Source organism: Anguilla anguilla, chromosome 3 (assembly GCF_013347855.1).
Source record: "Anguilla anguilla isolate fAngAng1 chromosome 3, fAngAng1.pri, whole genome shotgun sequence".
Lineage (NCBI taxonomy): Eukaryota > Metazoa > Chordata > Actinopteri > Anguilliformes > Anguillidae > Anguilla > Anguilla anguilla.
This window is the reverse complement of record NC_049203.1, coordinates 6,157,671-6,177,013: the sequence shown is the minus strand read 5'-3', so window position 1 is coordinate 6,177,013 and position 19,343 is coordinate 6,157,671. Positions and strand designations below refer to the sequence as shown.

Here is a 19,343-nt window from a genome sequence, read left to right as displayed (position 1 = left end):
CCCACCTTTTGAAGGTCTCATCAGAAAATAATTCCCAGATTTCAGTTTCCAGGAGACAATTCAACAGCGACATCAGTTGGTTAAAAAAAAAAAAAAATTGCGACTATCGTTACAGAGAACGAGAAAATAAGTGTGCCTAAGATTTTATCTAGAATCAGTTTTCCATTTAGTCAACATAGAAGTTTCCCCAGACTAATACCTGTTCCTATCTGTCGTTGGGATGGCTGATTACACGTCAGTTGTGATGGTCCAGACATAAATTGAGGCTGGACATTTTCTGCCGGTTATTTTCAATAAAAAGACGACTTGAGGTGAGTTTTTAAAAACATTGCTACGATTTGGAATATCTATCTTGCTACATTGTAATAATCTGATTATATATTGCTATAGGTGTTACACGTTTACGCCATTTGTGTTAATCGCTGGAGCCTACATCATCGTCGAAAATGTTTGGTTAGCCAACTAGCTAGTTAGCCATTATAGCTAGGTAGCCAGCCAGCGATCAGTGAAGTTCAAATGGGATAGTTTCAGAAGAAACCACGTTTGCTTGCGAAGGCTTGAATAGAATATTTAATAATATAACGGTAGGCTTCTTCGTTCAGCTAGGGTAGCAAACGTGTTGGTGAGTTTTTATTTACGATTATAGGTATGATAGTAGGCCAGAGCTAGCTAGCAGAGCTGTTGGAGCTTGCATTCTAAACTCTGTTCCATGTGAATAGATCTCTACTATATTCAGTTTCAAGAAGCAAAGCAAAATTCACACTTTTGGTAGAACTGACACAACATCTGGTTAAAAATAATTTCATTTATTCGAAATGCATACATCACATATGTACAAAACACATATGTATTGAAACAAAACTGTTTCAATAAGTCATAGTTAAGTTCCTCTCTGTCCTTAAAGGCACAGACAAATCCCTTTGAATTTAACCGCAGTTGTGCATCAGTTTTAATGTTTTAATGTTTATCATTATCTTTTTGCCCCCTGTTGAAAAACCAACACTATAGAACAGCGCAGGAAAAACATTTATTTATTTATTTATTTATTTATTTATTTATTTATTTATTTATTTATTTATTTAAATCTGCCAAATGTGATGGCATTTCCTTGGCCACAGTACTTCACAAGAGAATGTCTAAATTATAACAAAAGGAACTTCTGTCTCCAGTCAGAATGATTCTATATAAGTTTCCTCATGGCAATGCAACTAAATTGGATTCAGTCAAGTATAAAGGGACAAGCCAATTGCAGATGATAGATGAACCTTAATTCTCACTTGTCATTCACTCAAGTATATAAAATACAGGTGCAGTTAGCAGTCTAAAGATCAGCTGTCATTGACTCTAAAGATGTACTTGACACATATTGAATACAGAGCAGCGCAGAAGGAAGGACCAGTGAAGTACAGAGATGCTAGCCAGGGAGTGACCTGGGAGTGAAACCCACAAGATTTCCTAATGCACTTCCATTCCAAATGTCAGGCTGCTCAGACCCCCTCTTCCCTGTCTTTGGTTATATTCATGGCGACATATTACAGAGGGCAAAACAGCAGAAGTCAAAACGCAGAGTCGATCTGTCATTCTATCTCTGTAGTTTAGAACAGTGCAAGTCAGAACGGCGAGACAATCTATCATTCTATCTCTATGGTTTAGAACAACACAAGGCGGAACATTGAGACAATCTACCATTCTATTTCTACAGCTTAGAACAGCGCAGGGAAGAGCATACCATAGCCAAAGCGGACCATATAAAAACTAGCGCTGTAGAAACTCTGAGAAACACAGCAAGAACTTATCACCGCTGGGTTGCTGACAGCAGAGAGCAGAGAAGGAATAAATATTAATGAAATGACCTCAGTGAATGATGGGTGGACGAATTGGAATGGCAGCACAGAGTTCTGGCAGATGCTTCCACCGCAGAGATATTATTACATTTTGTAGCCAGGCAGTGATTCTTTATTCCCCCTGGAATTAATAATCTGCCTCTTTTAGACAAGGCAAAGTCCTGCCCAATCCGATGTGTGTCCATAAAAGCCAGCAGAGATGGTCAGCCCTAGCTATGTACAATGCCACAAATTCTTCTGAATCTTCCCAGGCTTACAGAAAAGAGCGCACAGACTGAAGTCTTTGCGGTCAAACACCCAACAATACATTTTGTATACCCCAAGAATGAATAATGGTGCCTGGGGTACCATATGTGATATATAATAAAATAACAGTATTTTCCTAGTTTTAATCATTTATGGTTTATTACTGATTTTTTAAAATACAAATTTCAAATCTGTGTAATCTGAGATGCACTGTCAAAGCGGTCTTCCTTTCGTATTCACAGAGTAAACATTGTGTTACAAATGTGAAGTGCAGTTCCTCTAATCCTAAGAGTATGAAGTTATTCCTCCTCCTCTTGACTGCCCTTGAGCACGGTAATGTGTGAAATTCACCACCAGAGGGAGCCAGCAAGCAAATCAGACTAAAATCAAGTGAGTTTAATCAAATACTTGCAGGCCTGATATAATGCTGAGGGTCTGAAATCTTGATTTGTGCTTGCTATTCTTGCCTTATCGTTGCTGCACAAGATACAGTTTTTTTTGTATGATCTTTGGTATAATCCATTTTTGTTTCTGCTATTTCACATTATTATTTCTGTACTTTGAAAGGTAATCACCCAGACTTTTCCCTGGGAAACTAAGTCAAGTCATTTTCACATTTTTTATATTTTCCTTATTTATATGATTCATTTGGCCATTGTGGATAGTGAGGTTTGACTAAACATTAGTAGACACAAGTGCAAAGTAAACTGCAAAGTCCAAACTGCAATAGAAATTTAACTCAAGGGAAAATTCACATCGAAATATAACAAAGTATGTAACGGTGTTATGAGTGTCCAAACAATTGACAGCTGTACACATGTGTGTGTGTCCATGCCTAAATAACAAAGAAGACATCAGTTTTCCCAGCAGCATACTCTCAGTTTTCCCATCCAAAAACAGTCAGAAAGGGGAGTTTAAAATACCTGGTCCTCTGTACAGACACAACACCATGGCGGAGTTATTCTAGAGCACAACCTGGTTGACCATCACCAAAACTGCGGATAAGTGCTTGTGTGTGATGCGCCTGTTAATGTCTTGGTTCCGTTCCTTGTCCTTTCCCACATCAACATTCTCCATACAAACGTCCTTGGCTCCGCCTCCATTCCCACTGCTGCACAGATCATCACTGTGCAGCAGATTGATTGATTACAGATTGGAGTGGAGTTAGAGATTACCGCATCAGGGCCAAAGGTGGGTCTATCTACCTAAATCTGTCATGGGTCGGGACTCAGGACTCGAACTCGCTGTCGCTGCTGACGGATATTTCAGGAGTGGAGGCCCTCGTCCCATGGTGGCCCGTGCCCGTGCTGGAGTCACTGGTCTCCGGGCTGCCCGGGTGACTGGGCGAGGAGGGGGGCAGGTGGGGGCGGAGGTCCTGTGAGCTGCCGTCCAAAGAGGTGCCTGCTGGCAAGAGACTGGGGTCCTGCTGCAGTCTAGACCACAGGGAGAGAGAAAGAGAGAGAGAGAGAGAGTCATTCTCCTGTCCAGCATAATTTTGTTTTTAGATTCGTGAAAATGAATGTTTCTTTTACAATTGTCAGTAAACTGCAGTAATTACAGTGGCATCTAAAGAGATAAAGTATTTCAGATTCATTATTTGACACTGGTCTGATGCAGGTTGCAGTTTGAGTAGACCTGGTAACCTCCAGTATAAATCGAGGGCAGTTTTCAGGCATTCTCTGCGGACAGCCCTCTTGTATTAGTACTCGTAATCCTCAGGGGTCCTGACTAACCTGTTCTTGGCTGAAGCTGCTCGGTCCCTCTGTCGCCGGTTTTTGAACCAGTTGCCCACCTGGGTGGGCGTGAGCCCCGTGGCCTGGGCCAGGTGACGTTTTCGGGAGGGGTTTGGGTAGGGGTCCTGCAGGTACCACTCCCGGAGCAGGCTGCGAGTTCGTTCCTGCATCACACACACACACACACACGTACATACAGTCAGTGCATTGCAAGAGTCTCTCATTCACTGTTGTGTTATAAACCTTTCAGATAGACTATCTTTATCTTTACATTTGCATTTTAAATTGTTACATTACTGTCATTTAGCAGAAGCTCTTACCCAGAGCAAAAGACACGGTTTTGCATTTTTTACATAAGTACATTATTAGGATAAGTACATTATTCAATGGAACAGCAGCATTGCACCAGCAAGGAATCGAAAACGTGCAACCTTCGGGTTACAAGCCCTGTTCCCAGAGATCGAGTTCTCTCCGAGAATGACCTAAAGCCTCCTGAGATGGTCACCACCTCCAGGGATTTTGGGCCCCACAAAAAGATCTCACGTTGGGCCCCACTACCCCAGAAAATCCCATTTTTTGAGGGCCCCTCACACTGGGTTTATAGTCACTTTCTGGACCTTGGCCTTGTCCTTTGTTGATCATGACTGAGAGTGCACACAGTTAGCCGTGTCCAACCAGGGGTAGGGTAGGTTTAGGAAAGATACATTTCCTTGGGTTACTGGAACATGCACAAAGCATCTAGAGGCTGCCTGTTGTCATCCTCCGGTCCGTGCTAGCTCCCTCCTGTAGTACTGCGTTGGTTGTGGTGTGTGGAATAACCACAGTGCACATGCTAGAGCAGCAGTGCACCTGGGGCAGGTTAGAGTGCTACAGTGGTGACTCCACATCATCAGTTTAAGATGAAACTGGTTCTCGACTCATTGCAGCAAAAAAATTGAAGCCAGAGCTTTTTTTTAAACATTTATTCCTGTGAGCTGAATCTGCACTTTTTACTTCTCGTCTATACTCATACACATGTCACTCATTCATTGTGCACTGTTACGCAGTTTTGCTAGCTTCTTCCCTAGCCAGCTGACACATATTTTCTGTCACACAATCTGACACAATCTGCTGCATGTTAAATTGACACATTGCTAAGCTCGTTGGTGGCAGACAGCTTGGAACAGGTGATATGTTCTAAGAATAGACATCCTCGTGCCCACCTTCAGCATTCACTTACAGGAAACGTTGTGTAAGTGTAATTTGATTAGTCTGTTGCTTGGAATCGCGTTAAGTCATCCCAGTAAAAATGTCAGGGCAGATTATTTATCTTCACTTGGCCAGTGCCTCTGGACGTCTGATCTTAAGTCACTGACTCGGGGAGACAGGGCTGTCTGTTAAGCCATGCTGGAAATAATCTGCCATCTCATTAAGCAGTATTTATAGATAATTATAGGCCAGTGAAACATTTTAATGATTGGCTCAGGAGGGAGGAAAGAAGCTTAGGGACGAGGAGAGGCAAGATGCCTTACGATTAACACAGATTTTGAAGCGTAGATTTTGCGCCTGCAGTACAAAGATCTGCCACTGGGGGAGCACCACTCTGTTAAGGTCAGCCCAATGCTGCACTTCCTGCACAGCCATATTCTTAACCTGCAGTCCTCTCTAGTAATGAGCCCAAACTACTGGCCCCTGCTTTGCATCACTGGCCTTGTTCTGCACAGTAATACTGTCTGCAGAGCCTCTCAAATGGCCTGTCTTCACCATTGCTGCTGTCATTTACTTGCAATTCAAAACAATGCAAAACTTACACCCAACAATCAAGTGAGTATTTGAACAGTCTTATATCACTGCCTTCTAGGAGTATATTACGTCGTAGGAAATACCAGTTATGGAAATGTAGGTCCCATCAACCTTTCAATGTCGTTTGGATCAAATTTATAGTGAACTTCACCTCTTCATTTGCCATGGGGGTGAATACATATGGGGTTAAAGGTCAAACACGCGAACTTTAGGAAAGAGGGGAACAATTAAGAACAGTCTGAGCCCATACAGGATCACTTTAAGAGACCAGTCAGCTTCAGCTGTCCTGGTATTCAGCTAAATGAACTGAGCAAAACAGACACAAAGATGATGTACTGTGTTCCTATACAAAGATGATATGATCTAAGCCCACACAGGTACTGTACCGTATTTATGAACAAAGATAATGTACTACGTTCCTGCACAAAGATACTGTACTGTATTCCTACACAAATGTGCTGCACCCTGTTCCTACACAAAGATAATATACTGTTCCAACACAAAGATACTCTACTGTATCCCTACACACAGGTACTGTATTGCAGCACTGTGACCTAGATGGAGACCACATTCCAAACCCACAGAGATTCTCAGTGTAGCTCCACCTGAGGAGGGGATCCAGGGGGGCATAGGGATTTCAGGGGTGGGGGCAGGGCCCCACTGAAGTCCTTTAAGGGGGGTGCGCCCTCATCTGTTACCACAGATTACCGCCACAGGTGTGCGTGTGGACCCAAGAGGCTTATCCGAAAGGCCGTGGCCTATCAGCGCAACGGCAGTTCAGAACAGCAGGAGTTCTTTAACGGTGGGGCTTACACGCTGTTTAATTGTGGGTTTAATTCTGTGCTGTAGGCCTGTGGATACTCCCCATTGAAACTAAGCACTTTAATTCCGGCATTAGGGTTGACAGAAACTGTGTTAATTGGCTGTTGAATCACTCAGTGATTACGGGTTTTGTAACTCTGAAGAGGATCAAATTGTCGCTTCCACACCTCGGCCCTCGTGGATGTGAACTCCGAAGCTGACAGACCGCGGTGATGTTTAAATACGTAAGTGGAATACAGACGTGTGACTCACTTGAGACACCACGCTTTGCTGTTTCGTCATCAAGGACTGTCATGTGAGACCACGACACTTAGTAATATCAGAGAACGTAGCAGGAAAGGGAAGAGAGACAATCATCCACTCTCTCATTACAACAAAGCCAAGATAAACAGGCAACGTGAAAATCTGCAGCACTCAGTTTGCCCCGTTTCCCCCAAATTATGCCAGACCAGGACACCAACGACGACTGTAATGTACTTGTCCACAGTATTATATCTTGTTGCCATTATTCACTTCTACAAATATGTGTTACTATATTTACCAACAGTAACACCAACAGTTACCAACAGTAACACATTGCAGCTATAGTTTTCTTGTAACACATCGTTAAATTGTGCAATCATTTGTCAAGGACAAATCATTGATATTACAATGAAAACATAATAAATTACTGGATCAAAAAATGTCACTTTTGCAGGCCCATCTCATTGCAATTCACATTTGGCGAAAAACTTGGAACAAACCAGCGCGCATCTGGTGAATATGATCAAAAGTCCTTACCTTAAAACAGTGGGTCTTCTGCTCGCCGTCCCAAATTGTGCGCGGGAGGGGAAACTTCTTGCGGATGCGGTACTTCTCCACGGGTCCCAGCGGCCGCCCGCGAAGGCGTTCCGCTTCACGGTAGTGCGCATCCAGCCACAGGTCTTGCAGCTTGGCGTGAGATTCGCGCGTAAAGCGGTGGCTCTGCAGAATCTGGTAAAGCGCCTCAAAGTTACCGCCGTGGAATGCCACCAGGGCTCGGGCGCGCATCACGGACTCGTGGCGGTTGAGCGCGTCGCTGGCCGAGGCCGGGACTGCCGCAGGCAGTGACCACAGGAAGCGGCCGAGGCGCTCGATGTCCCCGGTCTCCTCCAGGTTCTCACATACACGCGCCACCTGATCTGGCGTGAACATTGGCAACGGGAACATGGCTTATTCAGAAATACAAATATTGGCTTATATGTTTTTCAAGTGGAAAGAAATACCGGACATCACAAAAACAGAAGTTAGAATATTTATGACGTAACTAAAAATTAACGTAAAATAAAACGCCACTTTATAATACTTTGTGTGCGTAGTCCAAGCTGCACGTAACGAAAAATATTTTATATTTGATGTGTTTTAAAATTCGGCTCTGCTAGGCCTATTTGGTGTAGGAAGGGCCGCCCGGTGTCTTCCTAAGAAGTCGGATTCCTTGAGTATGGGAGTAAAGGAGAAATACCAGAAGTCAACCTGTATTTATAGTAAGATACAATTAGCATCTGAGTAGTTGTTTTGAGAGGGATTATGCGGAGCAGTAATTAGCCACTCAGCGTGGGATAGAGGTGACTGCCGCCTGATCGGTTTGTTAGGCTAATCCGAAGGACAGCTCGATAGTCCGAATACGTGTTTACGACGCAATTATTTAATTGGATGGATAATCATGGTGGATAATGCGCAATTCACATTTACGAGGAGATCGGACGGTTATCTTCTCTATAATAGAAAAAAAAGACCGACGGTAGACTAGTCTACCAATGAAAATCAGGTTTGGCAATGTGTTAAGCTTGAAATCCACCTGCATAGTTTTGTTCAAATTGTATAACATGTCCAGAAACTACACTGTCAGAAAAAAAAAACTTTGCCTATGATCTCCCCAATCAATGGGTTAATGTTTACGAGTGATAGTTACTGAATGGGAAGAGTTTCTGAAAAAGAAAATGTATGCGGAATTGAAAAAAAATCTATAGAAGGAAAAACAGGACACACGACTGTAAGCAAATGGAAAGACCAATCAGTTGCACTGATGGGAAGCTGGAATTTGATTTTAGTGATCACGCACCCAAAGGACGATTAAAATGGTCATTAGCAATGCATAACACAATTCATAGGAAATGCAGATAGCTGTAACTGGGACTGTCTTGTCTCCTTTTTAACTCTAATAACAACAGTCCTAAATAGTTATATCGGATAGTTAACGTTTTAGTTCAAGTCGTCTTTTTCCCTTTTTGAATTAATGTATAGTCCGTACTAAGCGGAGCTGGTGAACAGACGTTGAACGCGGGTTGCCGTTTTAATGAGGATCAGGTCCCATCCCCTCCGTCGGGCCATGAAAATCGGTATCACATGCCGGCTTCCATTTGACCGGGAAGCCTTTTGGAGACATATGTCAGCCAAAGCGGCTAAGGATCATCGGAGATCCTGACAAACAGATACCATGTTAATTAATCTGGACACCGGTATACTCTATCCACCGCCAGGATTAAACGTCTCTGTTCGCGGGCACAGCAATGTTACTCTGACAAGGAATTATACATATGGGCTACAACTCCAAATTTCTGATAGCCTAGCCTTTGGTGTAAAATTTACTTTGGTGGACAACGTTTTACTATAATAGTGTAGCTAGACATTGTCTCATTTGGGGGAAAACTTATTCTGTTAAAATTGGTTCTACACTACTTCGCAGTGCAGGTGTAAATCTGTGTCTTAGAGTGCACGTTTCTGTAAATATTCAGGCTTACAAAAATACGAAAGTATACAATGTTCGTCTTTTCAACCGCGGAAATATAGTAGCCTATTTAATTTACTGCGAGAGAAACTCATTGCAGTTTTTAACCACGTTAGTTGCGTTTTTCACGGGATATGCGTAGTCTTTATTCTGAGAGAGCAAGTATTAGTATTAGCAATTAGTATTAGTGTTGACAACCAATATGCACCCTATTTTACCCGTAAACACGGGGTTTGCAGGTTTATTGTATAGCCTTATATTACTGCTTTTAAACAGAGGTCATACCTAACTCAGTTTTATTGGAATTAATTTTTTTATCACATAATTCTTTAATGAAACTTTGTATTTATAATGTTTTGAAAATCAGAAATTAAACTAGAAATATCATAAATACTTACATAATAATGCATCTGAAAAAGCCATTTGTACACTTATAAAATTAATTAATTAATTAGATAATCATAGAAAATGATAGTAGGAAGAGAATATGGTACCCAGAAAAATGACTATCATCAAATCAATTCTGGCAATATTTCATCAACTTTAAGAGAGTCCACTTGGGACATATGTACTCTATTAGAGGTAAACACACACACACACACAAACACACACAAAAGCCTTGTGGAAAAAAGAGACATACTGACTGAGGGCAATTAAAATGGTGTGTCGGGGGGGTCCTGACGCAGAGCTTGGATGGTGGAGAGGGTGGACACTGGACAGAGGGGTGAGAGGTTGTTACACACGGCGAAGATCAGTCCTCTTAATCTGACCCTGCGTAGTCCCAGACACAATGCGTCATCATTCACACTGCTGTGATTCTCACCCCATTACCGCTAACAGCTACTCAGCACCCACCTGCTCACCCACACACACTCATACACACACACACACACACGCACACACACACACTCATACACACACACACACGCACACACTCATACACACACGCACACACGCACACACACACACTCATACATACACGCACACACACGCATGCACACATACACATGCACACATACACACACTCGCACATACACACACACACACACACCACATACCACACACCTGCATACACACACACGCAGACTCACACACACCCAAGCCGTTTAGCACTATTTAACAGAACAGACTGAGCTACGATTTGCTTATCTGCCAGAAGCTGCTAAGATTAGATGAACCAAAGCACGGAGGGGGGAAGAGGTGATTGGGTGTGTGTGTGTGTGCATGTGAGTGCATGGGTGTGTGTGTGTGTGTTTGCCCATGTGTGGGGTTGTATGTGTGCATGTGAGTGCACAGGGAGTGTGTGTGTGTGTGTGTGTGTAATTCTGTCAGAGTATGTATGGTTTTGATTGTACAGAATATGTGCTTATAATTCCATTGTTTTTTTGTGAGTTTGTACCATTTTTCAGTTTTACTTTCACCTGAATTAGGCACAGCTTCAGCGAGCAGTTTCTGCTATTGGCAATGTCATAGTTGTCATATTTTATATTCACATGTTTTATTCACATTCATAACAAAATCTTCAGTTGCTTTTTGTGGCCCAGACAAATTCCAAATTCCACCCTGATTCCTTCCTAACCGAATCCCCCCCCCCCCCCATACGCACATGCACACACACACGCACACACACACACACACAATTTGTGGTGATATTCTGTAAACCCTATGGCTGAGTACTTGGCATAATTAATTAGGCCTTAAGTATAGCAAACCCCCCCCCCTACTTCCCCCATGCAAGGAAAAAAATGAATTGTTGATTCTGTAAACAGGCAGTGCAGGGGGGTGAGATCAGGAGGGGGGAGGGGGGGGGGGGGCAGGGGGATATTACTTCAGTTTGTAAGTCTATGCCAACACAAATAACAAGTAACTGAGAGGAGAACAATTAGCATTATCTCCGTACCTGGGGGCTAAAAGCCGTTCTGCAGACAAGGGAGTCGAGACGCACGTTATGCCCGGGAGGATAAACACACAGAAATGTCCCCCCGCGAATGAGAGGGGGATAATTACGGCCACGTTAGCAACACAATGGCGACGGCGGCGCTGTCTCCGCCTCCCCCAGCGCCCGCCACAAACACACTGCTTCGCTTCTCCATTAACTGACAGGATATTGGCGGATTTCCTTAAACAAATGGCCGCTTTTGCCCCCCACCCCCCACCCCACCCCACCCCTTTTAGCAATGGCGGGGTTGCGTAAAAAAAAAAAAAAGACATGCAAACAATGAAAAACAAATATTGATGGTGGGCTGTGAATGTCTGTGTGTCTGTACCGGGATGGTTATCAGGGGCTGGGGACTGATGTAAAATTAATACTTTATGCCAAACAAGACCAGATCAACCACCTGCCATTGAACCTGTAGCATTTCACCGCAGTCCAGTGGGGACAAAATGTCCACTGTTTGGGGGTATAAATGTAAATCGCATGTCCATCCATCGGCTCTTAGAGGCTTATGTTTTAAGAACCCGTGTCTCCTTCCAGATCTTTCCTTTCCAGCACAATTACTAATTAGGCTACGCCGAGAAGGATCAAGAGCTGAACTGACATCAGATCCAGCCAGGATAACTCCTTCCAGGCTCACCTAACGAAGGAGACGTGCGGACTGTCTTAGTCTTGGGTGTCCGTTGGGACTAATTTTAGGCTTTGGCTGTGAAAATAGATTATTTGTGGCTTTTGCTGGCTTGTTTGTTAGTACGCAGCTGTGAATAAATTGCAACACACTGGTATAATGATATGGCCTTGCATGATGAAACACATGGTTGTGAAGGGAGCAACTGTTTTTCCCCTTTGACCCACTATTTCAGGTGCTTGAGCTAAGAAAATAGCTTCAAATGTTCTGTTCCTATGGCAATGTGCTTGTGCTATAAAAGAAAGGTGGCACTAATGTTTAGTCATAGCAAACTACATTTACATTTTAGTCAGACGCTCTTATCCGCTGTGACTTACAGAGCTTGCATTCTTTTACAAACAATCAATTTTTACAGCTGGATATTTTACTGAAGCAATTCAGATTGATTGTCTTGCTCAAGTTTAAAACAGTAAAACAGCTTTTGGGTTCAGTACCTACAGCCTTGGAGTTGTAAGCCAATTCCCACATAGTAACACTATGCTACAGTAGTTTACGCTAAAATTATTTAACTACAGGAACACCACTTGAAAAATGTCTGGGTTGTCCACTGGAATGGACTGATTTAGAACCCCTCTCATGCCAGTCATGAGCCTTTTTGTCATACAGCAGGTGTTATGGGAGTTGTTTAGGAATGTTAGAAGGCTCAGGGAGAGGGCTTATTCACGTCTAATACTTTAATGCTCATTAATTCCTGCTTCAGTGGCATACCGCGTCTCCACCCGCCCCCCCCCCCCCCAAATCTTCCCCGAACATGGTGCCTCCCACCCACCCTAAACAGGCCACGTCTGAGTGACCCCCCGCCAATCTCGGATGACCGCACAGATTCCTGATGCCAGCTGTCGTTCTCTTGGTGTGCAAAAACCGGTAGCCGGCTCCTTCCCCGTTAACACTCTGAAGAGCAGGTTTTTAAAAAAATGTTTTATCAAAATTCTGAGTCAGTGTTCCAGAACTGCATTGGTTTCCATTACCATTAGTGGTTGGTTACATCAGCACTAGAATGTTCAGTTGGGAACATTCGATTTGCATATTTGTGATCTCATGCCTTAAATTGATAAAACAGAGACGGCAAGCTATGGCCATGATCCCATGGCTCCTTCTCCAGAGGGTTCTAGAGGCCACACTAATTATGACATCACAGGGAGCTGCTTGTGGAACACCTGCACACGTGTGTAAAGTAGGCGCGTTTAAATTTCAATTTCAAGTATTCTTGTAACTTGTTAATTTTTTCTTGTGCTTTCAAAATTTTTCTACCTGAAGAAAATGTAATAATTTGTAAATGTGATACAGTTTTTTTTTCTTCTAAAATATGAGCAAACACAAGTCATGTGATGAAACATGTTTGTTTCCATGTAATTGTACTAAAAAGGTCACGTCAGTACATTGATAAGTATGGTTCAGCTTCCAGATCAGCATCACCATCTGTGTGTGTGTGGGTAGAATGTCAGTGTCAGTTGCATTGTGTGTCAGCATGTATGTAAATATTGGCCTCTACATATATGAATGTGTGTGTGTGTGTGCGTGAGTGTGCCTGTGTGTGTGTGCGTGTGTGTGTGTGCATGTGTGTGTGTGTGTGTGTGTGTGCGTGTGTGGGTGTGTGCCTGTGTGTGTGTGCATATGTGTGAGTGTGTGTGTGTGCCTGTGTGTGTGTGTGTGTGTGCGTGAGTGTGCCTGTGTGTGTGTGTGCATATGTGTGCGTGTGTGTGGGTGTGTGTGTGTGTGTGAGCGCGTGTGTACACGCTTTATTAATTAAACTGTCCAGGGCTCAGTTTAAAGCGTGTGAGACTGTGTGGGTGCAGACTCGGTGAGGTGGATTACCCATCTCCCCCCTGGGCTGGATTTCCTCCCGTAGACTGAGCCACGCCCCTTCGGCCTCTCCCTGCGACTGATCTGGAACTGAGCGGGATGCGTTTAAAAAGCCCACGTGCGGTTTGTCCAAGGGCACACAACCCCCGGTGAAGTGATACACATGACCTGCTGGGCCTTTTCCATTAGCCGTCGGGCTAGCTGCTCTAACAGACCCTAATGCTATGCTAAGCTAAGCCAGCCCGTCAGTAAGTGAGATAGGATGTTTCATTTCCCACATTTAATTATACGTTTTAGACACTCAGCGGATGTTCTTATCCCAGAGCAACTCACACAGCTTACGTTCCATCCATTTATACTGCTGGATTTATTTATTGATGGAATTCGGGTTAAGTACCTTGCTCTAGGGTCCCACGTCAGTGCCCCACATGGGAATCAAGCTGAAATCCTCAAAGTTGCAAGCCCAGTTCTCTAACCATTATGCTACCTGGAATCATAGTTTTTTTTTTGTTTTTTTGCTAAATCTATTTTGCTGGAATAGCACTGATGCAAATCCCTTGGCTGTGGATTTTAGGCTTTTTTTTGTTTCTGGGGAGTGCACCTGCCCAGAAGTGGGGGCGTTTATCTTAATAAAAAATTCCAGAATTTGTTCGTTCCTCAGATGGGTTGCAGTCCGGTAATTATCCTGGCCTCTGTTTCAAATCGCACATCACTCAGAAGCCCTGCTTGCAGCATTTAGTGTGGATACTAATGCCCTGCAATCCGTTGGCCTTTGACTTGACGCAAGCTGCCCCACACAAGCCACCTCAGTCCACTTATCAGAGCTGGCCCTAGGGTTTTGGTGGCCCTGAACTGGAATGTTGTTGTGGCCCCAAAGTAGTCCGGCATGAATCACACCCACCGGTTTAAACTGGAATGGTGTGGCCCCAGGGATGGCTGTGGCTCTAAATGACTCATAGAGTGTTGAAAAGAGCCCAGCGAATGAGGCTCTTTCAGAATGCAGACAGTGTCGCATATCAGTTCATACCCATAGTCATCGTGTCTCTGGACTGTCTCTCACCGTGCCGTTTTAAATAAAGTTTTCATCATTCAGCAGCAGACAAGGAGCTGTTTAATCACACTGTTCTAAGATCAGACCTCTGTCAGGGCACTTTACCCCACACTTATTCAGCAAATGGCCACATGCATGAATTGGTAAAGTGTGAAAATACCCTAAGCTATCAGCAATTACTTCTTTGTGACAAATACGGATTATTAGGAAAGAGTTCAAATGCAAAGGTATGATTTTGATTTTGGTGTAATGTTTTAGCTATTTATTTTTTTTTGTTTTAATATTGTGAATTGTTGGGAGTATACATTTTTTTTTCCAGTTTATTTTCATCATATTCCAGTTCTGGAAGAGGACCTCAGATGTCCTCTTTAAAATGGTCTGTTCCCGGGATATAGCACCACCCCTCAGCGATTGGACAATGCTGAGAGCTCAAAGCCCAGGAGTGGGCGGGGCTTCTTGCACACGACCTACAATCAGCGACCGGGTCAGGGCACTCTCGGGCAGTCATTCCAAAAACGAATAAACCGGACCATAAACCGGACCCCCCTAAAAAGCTCAGCAGTGCTCTGCCAGTCCACTCATGCGAAACGCGATTCTTTTATGTACCGTCATTCTTCCCCTCTTTAGGGGGGGAGCCCACCTCGCGGGATCAGGCCGCCCGTTAGCGTGCGCCGCGGAGCCGGCGCTAATTGCTTGTGTCGTAAAGCTCCCTGACCCTAATAAGGCTGCCCCGCCCAAATCTGCTGGGATAAACCCCCGATTTACCTCACCAGACCTGCTTAATGCACCCCGTTATCCACACACACACACACACACACACACCTCTCTGCCTTCTGTCACTTAGGATGGGGGGGGGGGGGGAGGTTCGTGCTGGGAGGGAAATATAAAAAAACAAACAGGGAGAGTGCACATAAATGAGGGTCTTCGGTGGTGGAAACTGGAGGAATGCAATGTAGAGGCTGACAGGAGAAAGGAGAAGGCACTAAAAGATGAAAAGGTCAGAAAGCAAGGGGTGGGGGGTGTTTGGAGGGGGGGGGCACACTAGAGCTGAGAAGATGTGGAGGAAATAGATGTTGAAAGGTGGCAAGAATGAATAAAGGCCCTGTTCTCGTTTTGTCCTCAGCATTTCTGAAAAGCACAGCACCAGGTCGACGTTGCCGCGGTGTGTTCGGAAGCTGCACAGCGCTTCCCTCCACTGCCCCCTGGCGGATGCCTTGAGTTACTGCATCACAAGTCAAAGAGTTGTATTCCTGTCACCAGAAAGGGCCCATATTGAAAGACCCACATGCCAAAGGAATGCTATGAAATTGTGGAAATTCCAAAAATTCTGTTTACGATGTCGATGAGTTCCTAGTTAATTGCTTGATGGGAACTGCACTATAATACTGACAGACCAGCTTTTTCCCCAAACACAACAGAATTTTTACAAGGTTCGATTTTTAAATGAATAACCTACATTCAGAATGGATTTTTCCCTAAAAAGCATGTGTTAATTTTCCCTTTAAAAAGACAATTGTAAATCAACTGCAAAGGACACTCCTGTCCTTTAGCACCACCTGGTGGTTAGAAGTGTTACTACACAAACCAGAATGCTACCTGCTTTGAACAAATTGGCCCAACGCTGGTTTTTTGCGAGTCAAGATTAATCAGACATGCTAATTACAGCATGAGAGCAAACCTGTTTTATTTCATTTCATTTTTTAACACAGCTGCCAACAGCAAATTTATAAGCCATCAATGATTCTGAAAAGAGACAGACCAGAGTCCTTTGTTATGTTGTTTTTTAAGCTTGTTTGTAGTCCTTGGAGACGGATCTCAGGAATGATGGCAGCACAAGCTAAACAGACAGGATGTACAGAAAAAAAGGCTGCGTCCAACCCTGTGTAAAACAAGATTACGAGTCCTTTATTGTCAAACCAAAGCACAGAGATTGAGGTACACAAAAAAGCCAGACCACTAAGAAATGAGTGTCTTCAAAGCCAGCTTTATACAGGGAGGGAGGAAAGGAAAAAAACATGGCAAATGTCAGTATTTTATTCAGTCGTTTTATTGTAAAAGATGCATTTCACACATCTGAATCTCAAAAGAACACAAATCAGTCGTAATTATTAAATAATTTAATTATTCAATAATTATGACCAGAAGTTAGTCTAAAATCCAGAAACGGATACGGCCCTCCTTGCTCTTGGGGGGGGGGGGCTTACTTCCATCCATTAATTACATACATATGTAGGGTAATTGGTTGTCTAGCAGGGGCTAAAACTAGCAACTGAATACTGACGGCTGTGACAGGTTTTATATGTATTTGTAAACAAACCAAACTACACATGTATTATAATCAAACAGTCAAACATAATAAGACTGGCATTCAGCAAGGAGTTCACCACACATCGGCCAGCTAACAGGCTAATCCAGTGCTTCTCAGATGCAGGACAATACTATAGAGATACTCAAATCTGGACCTTGAATCCAACTCCGGCCCTGGTTTTCTTCTCCCCCCAGGTAATGAACTAAACAACTGGTGATACTGATAGGTTAGACTGTATTCACACCTGACTCCCAGGTAAAGGGAGGGTGGAAAACCTGCAGGTCTTGGACCTCGAGGGCAGTGATTTGAGTTACAGGGCTACAGATTGTAAAAGGAAAAGGTCTGGAGCACTCTGATGAAGACATGTCACTTTTTATTTTGCACCAGTAAAGGGCTCATTTTACATCTGTGTGCTCCAGTCCGTTTCCTTTCATGATCTAAACAAAGACTGGCCTCTATCTGAAAGCCACTGATACAACACCAACATGGTACACTTTGGGTATACATTTCAGAAATTGAAGAAGAGCTGGACCTGTTGGAAAAATAAAACTCAACATAATATGCAACATAATACCCCCCCCCCCCCTGCAGAAAATGTGCAATGTCTTAGCTGCCATTACCCATCCTTTGCTAAATCCGTGGCTCCATTCAGGACAGCCCACTAAATCTTACCACATTTTGAAAGACCTGGACATGCAAATAAATAGGAAGTTGCCAACAAAACTCTCCACCTCCTCTTCCCTGAAACATTGAAGAAGACACCGTGTGCAATCCTTGAGCTTCACATCTTATGAGAACTCCAATGCTAGTCATGTGCACGACAGAACTGCATGGCAAATAATTAGATTTATCTGATTGCACCTGACAGGTACTTTTATCTGCTATACATACAAATGATGTGCGCCATTCTAGCCTAACTGTCCATGGATATGCAGAGATTTAAATAAGTGAATGTTATTATAACACTCAGCCTAGAAGTAGAGGGATATGCAGGAATATCAATAAGTGAACATTATATTACACCTCAGTCTTGTCTGTTATCTTTCTTCATTTTAACCTTCTTCCCTTTGTTGTAACTATTCTGTATTTGTGAAGCACCTTGTGCCATATCGCTGGAAAGGTGCTTCATACATTTCACACATAAATATGTGATACATATTACTATATATTAAACATATATATTAAAAATAACTTTTAAATAATAGTTTGCAAAAGAGTTTATACTAACAGCCACTGATGCACCCTGAAGTGCTGATCATTTGCATTCTCACGTACTGTGAATACTAATACTAAGAGAGAGTGAACACCTACTGAGGGAGACTCACAAGGAGGCCAAATTTCTACCGAGGACGGGACCACAATGCCCCCAATGTGGCTACATCCAATCACGAGCCGAGCAGGTGTTAATCACCTCAACTCCAAAACACATCGAGTCCTTTCATCAGTCACAGCACAAACTGCGCACACCAATTCAATTATGACAGCCTAAGGAATGTAGTAGTAGTGAGGACTGTTAAAAGACCTTTAAAGGGAGGAGTCCAATCGTAGGTCCAAATGAATGATCAAAGCTCACTCAGAATTCCGTCTCCCATTGCAGGTTGGTTGTAGTACCAATTGTCCCCCCTGCCAGAAACAATACGAAAGATGATAAAATATGTTTTAAAAGGCTGAGCCTGTGATGTTATTAACTGCTTCCTTCAGTTGATGCCCACCCTTGTTATATGACCACTGTTATTAGCAGTGGGTGGTCCAAAACCCATATATTACCACAATCCAAAGAGTATCACAATGATGTATAGCTACACTTCTCTGAATAGCACACAACTATGTAAACCTCTAACACACGTACCGAGCCTTTTTTTAGTGTTTTTTTTTGTGTCTTCTGACACTTTTTTTAAAGTATAGAAATAACAAATAGAAAAAAATAAATACATCCCAATGTTTCATATGGTTCAGTAGTCACAAAGATTCTCTCTCCCATTTCAATATTTCAGCAGCTGCCTCAAGCATAGGTTCAAAAAAAATCCACTGGGTCTTGGCCTTGGCCTTGTCACTCTTACATGACACCAGAGTGGAGTCTTTCACAGCATCGTAAACAAATCGGTGCAACACCAGCAACACTTGTAACGTTATTATAAATTTCCATATTAGCATGAATTAACAAGATCAAAGACCTCCATGCCAGGAGAACGTAGCCTTTTCCTCTGCACTTTCGTTCTCTACAAACATCTCCCCAGGGCCCAATTACCATGGACCTGCCAACCTCGATATTTCTGATCGTAAAATAATTGCATCACATTTAACAGGTTTCACTAGCGTCCTGTCATCTCACTTCGAGCCCAGCAAAAAATAACTGACTGCGAAATTCACCCCACCCCACCCCC

General features: G+C 43.2%; 1 protein-coding gene across 1 annotated transcript; it reads right to left on the bottom strand.

Annotated features, from left to right (window-relative positions):
- Positions 1-2,957: 2,957 nt before the first annotated feature.
- Positions 2,958-7,615, bottom strand: six7 (SIX homeobox 7). Its single transcript, XM_035411166.1, has 3 exons — positions 7,208-7,615; positions 3,824-3,987; positions 2,958-3,523 (listed from the first exon to the last, which is right to left on the bottom strand). The coding sequence occupies exons 1-3, from the start codon at positions 7,613-7,615 to the stop codon at positions 3,319-3,321; spliced, it is 777 nt and encodes a 258-aa protein (XP_035267057.1). The 3' UTR covers positions 2,958-3,318.
- Positions 7,616-19,343: the final 11,728 nt, after the last annotated feature.